Source organism: Daucus carota, chromosome 1 (genome assembly GCF_001625215.2).
Source record: "Daucus carota subsp. sativus chromosome 1, DH1 v3.0, whole genome shotgun sequence".
NCBI classification, from domain to species: Eukaryota; Viridiplantae; Streptophyta; class Magnoliopsida; order Apiales; family Apiaceae; genus Daucus; species Daucus carota.
This window is the reverse complement of record NC_030381.2, coordinates 31,598,757-31,601,733: the sequence shown is the minus strand read 5'-3', so window position 1 is coordinate 31,601,733 and position 2,977 is coordinate 31,598,757. Positions and strand designations below refer to the sequence as shown.

At 30.3% G+C, this 2,977-nt stretch overlaps 1 protein-coding gene across 1 annotated transcript; it reads right to left on the bottom strand.

Moving 5' to 3' along the window:
- Positions 1-839: 839 nt before the first annotated feature.
- On the bottom strand, positions 840-1,433 carry LOC135149907 (agamous-like MADS-box protein AGL62). Its single transcript, XM_064086017.1, has one exon. It carries the CDS (start codon positions 1,431-1,433, stop codon positions 840-842), a length of 594 nt encoding a protein of 197 aa, XP_063942087.1.
- Positions 1,434-2,977: the final 1,544 nt, after the last annotated feature.

Sequence of the window (2,977 nt, the reverse complement as noted above, 5' to 3'; positions counted from 1 at the left end):
TTGATGATAAAAAATATAAAATAAAATATTGTTTCCAGGGTTTCAAACATTAAATAATCTCATAGCCTAGAGAAAAGCCCGAGACCTGAGAAGCAAAGAAGCAATTAATACTTTTGTGGCAAGAAGACTCCTTGTAGTATCAATCAGGATGCACTTTTTGTCTATATGATGAGCAAAATCAAAAATGTAAATCCAGCCTTAACCTTTCACCTCTGAAGAACCCATATACCGATATCACTACCAAAAAACTCCACTAATCATGGATTTTTAGCCAAGGTCTAGGATATGTTGGCCACCCATGTATAGGTAAACATCGATGTCGTGTGCTTAGACATGGCTTTGGGGGCACCACAAAAATATCTACAACATTAGCTTTAGCAAATTCTTGATGGTTCTTCTACATTTTTGTGTATTGTATTTGCTACTTTTGAATAATTAACGTATCGCTCACAACGTATGAAAATGCATATAAAATAAATATTAAGCAAGTCAATTTCGACATCCATAAGATAACAAACTAGGGTGATGTTAAAAAAGGGTTTAGCATTAAATTATTGTATAACTTGTACCTGGACTTGGGGTGGCTGTATTACAAAATATATTACCACTGAAAGGAGCTTAAAATCTTAATATTGGCTTCTTAGTCATATTCATTGGGGTGTTTTCTTATTCGTGTACCAAGTATGTATCATTATGTTATCACATATCAATAAAAAAGGCCCGAACATATATAATACTAATATTATTTTATTTTGATAAACATACAACCCTGTTTTTTATTGTTATCAATTGGTTCGGCAAATTACGCCAAGAGATTCTACATTTGTGTGTCTTGATGATTATGTTTGTGCTTGGCTGCTAGAAGTGTCTTCAAATGGTTTAAAGTCCTCCAATTTCGCCAACATTTCTTCAGCTTCTGCCAATGTTAGTTCCTCCACTGGTGCTGACCACAATTTCCCCAAGCAATTCTCATCTTGAGGATCGTTCTCAACTTCAGTAAAGCCATTTTCCCGAGTTTTCTCTGCATCAACTATGCCTTCATATTCTGTCATCTCTTCCATCAGTTGACAAAAATCATAACCTTCTGTTAACTGTGGGACATCGCTCTCTTCGGCAGGGGTAGCGCCTTCGCTCTCTTCGGCAGGAGTAGCGCCTTCGCTCTCTTCGGCACGGGTAGCGCCTTCGCTCTCTTCGGCAGGGGTAGCGCCGATGAAGGAATTGAAAATCCTATCTGAGGAGGGATCACCGAAAGAATAAACTGTGTTGTCCCCTGAGAAGATAACAATAGCCGTATGACAGTCACAGAGAGAGCGGACCGCACATGCCTTCTTAAAGAGGCCAGACCTTCGTTTTGAGAAGGTAACCCCAACCTTACTTGAGTCCTCTATCTTCTCCATTGGAATCCTTTTGCGCCCTGCTCCTTTTTTTGCCATTTTAGATATTGAGAGAACCTCTAAAGATGTTAAATTTTATGGGTGAGAAAACAGATGACTGTGACAGTGTAGTAGATTAATCAAATAGGGTTCCTCAATGTGCTGCTTAAATAGGATTTTAATGGATGTCAAATTTCAAAAGTTAAAGAGCGGGGAACAAATAGAAAAGTAGCGCCCATTCAAATATAGTAAAACTCAAATGTGAAATACAAATTTTTTAAAGAAAAAAGGGGGCAAAAATCCCGCCAAACTTAAAATTTGTCATGGAAGTTTTTTTTGCTTGTCAAATAAATTTAGTTTTATTATTACATTATATTTTAGGAGTATAATAATATTCCATCCCACAATAAACATAAAACAAGAATGTTTCTTTCTTCTTTTTTTATTCAGGCTTATAAGAATTTTTCTTAAAGTCATAGCCTTTTTTCAGAATAAAATTAAAAATATTTTTGGCTATTGTTTTGAAAAGACAAACTTTATCTCTATATTCCATAATACTCGAAACATATATCCAAACAAATAATAAATATTATAGTATGTATATCCTCTAATGACATGCAAATACATTCTTAGAATTTTGAAATAATTTGGAATTTGTGAATGAATTCAAATATATAAACATAAAACTTTGAATTGATAAATAAAATATTCGTCTACCAAGTAAAACGAAATATGAATTTTCAATGAATTTTGGGATTACAAAAATCGAATGAATATATTATTTTCAAATAATTTCTAATTTGTGAATGAATTCAAATATACGAACATAAACCTTTGGATGGATAGCATAAAATGTTAATCTACCAAGTAATACAAAATTTGAATTATTAATGAATTTTGGGATTACAAAAATCGAATGAATATTTTTAAAAACTATTATATTATGTTTATTTTAAAAAATATATAATTTGGTACAAATTGACAATTTGGTATTAAGTAAAAACAAATAAACCAAAGCAACCATGTAGGACTCATGACTTAAATATTAAAAAAGGTAGATGATAATTATCTTTTATGATGGTAGTTGTAAAGATTATGTTTTAAATATTTGTTAGTTTAAATTTGTTTTTTTACCCTGGTTACAAATTTTTATCACATTTATAAAGTAAATATTTTGCTTATTATCAAAAATTTTACATAATATTATTCTTTTGAAAAATCAAAATCCAATCTCGATATTCTACGATTCACAATATCTATCTAGTCAAATATTCGATATTCTAATTTTATATATCCTCCAATAACAATAAAATAGACTTATAGAATTTGGAAATAATCTGAAATTCGGAAATGATTCAAGAATACATAAATAACATATTTAATGCATAACATAAAATTTTAATCTATGAATCAATATAAATATGAATTCTTAATTAATTATCGAATTACAAAAATTAGATGAATACAATATTTTCATAAAATATTTTTTTGTGTCCTGTTAAAGTTTTTTTAATGAAAAATAAATTGACAAGTTGTATTACACGAAAACAAATAAATTAAACCAAACATATATTTATAGTATTTGTTATGTTGAGTGTTTTAAG

What these genes read in the sequence shown, in the direction of transcription:
- LOC135149907 (XM_064086017.1), bottom strand. Translation starts at nt 1,433, where the DNA reads ATGGCAAAAAAAGGAGCAGGGCGCAAAAGGATTCCAATGGAGAAGATA.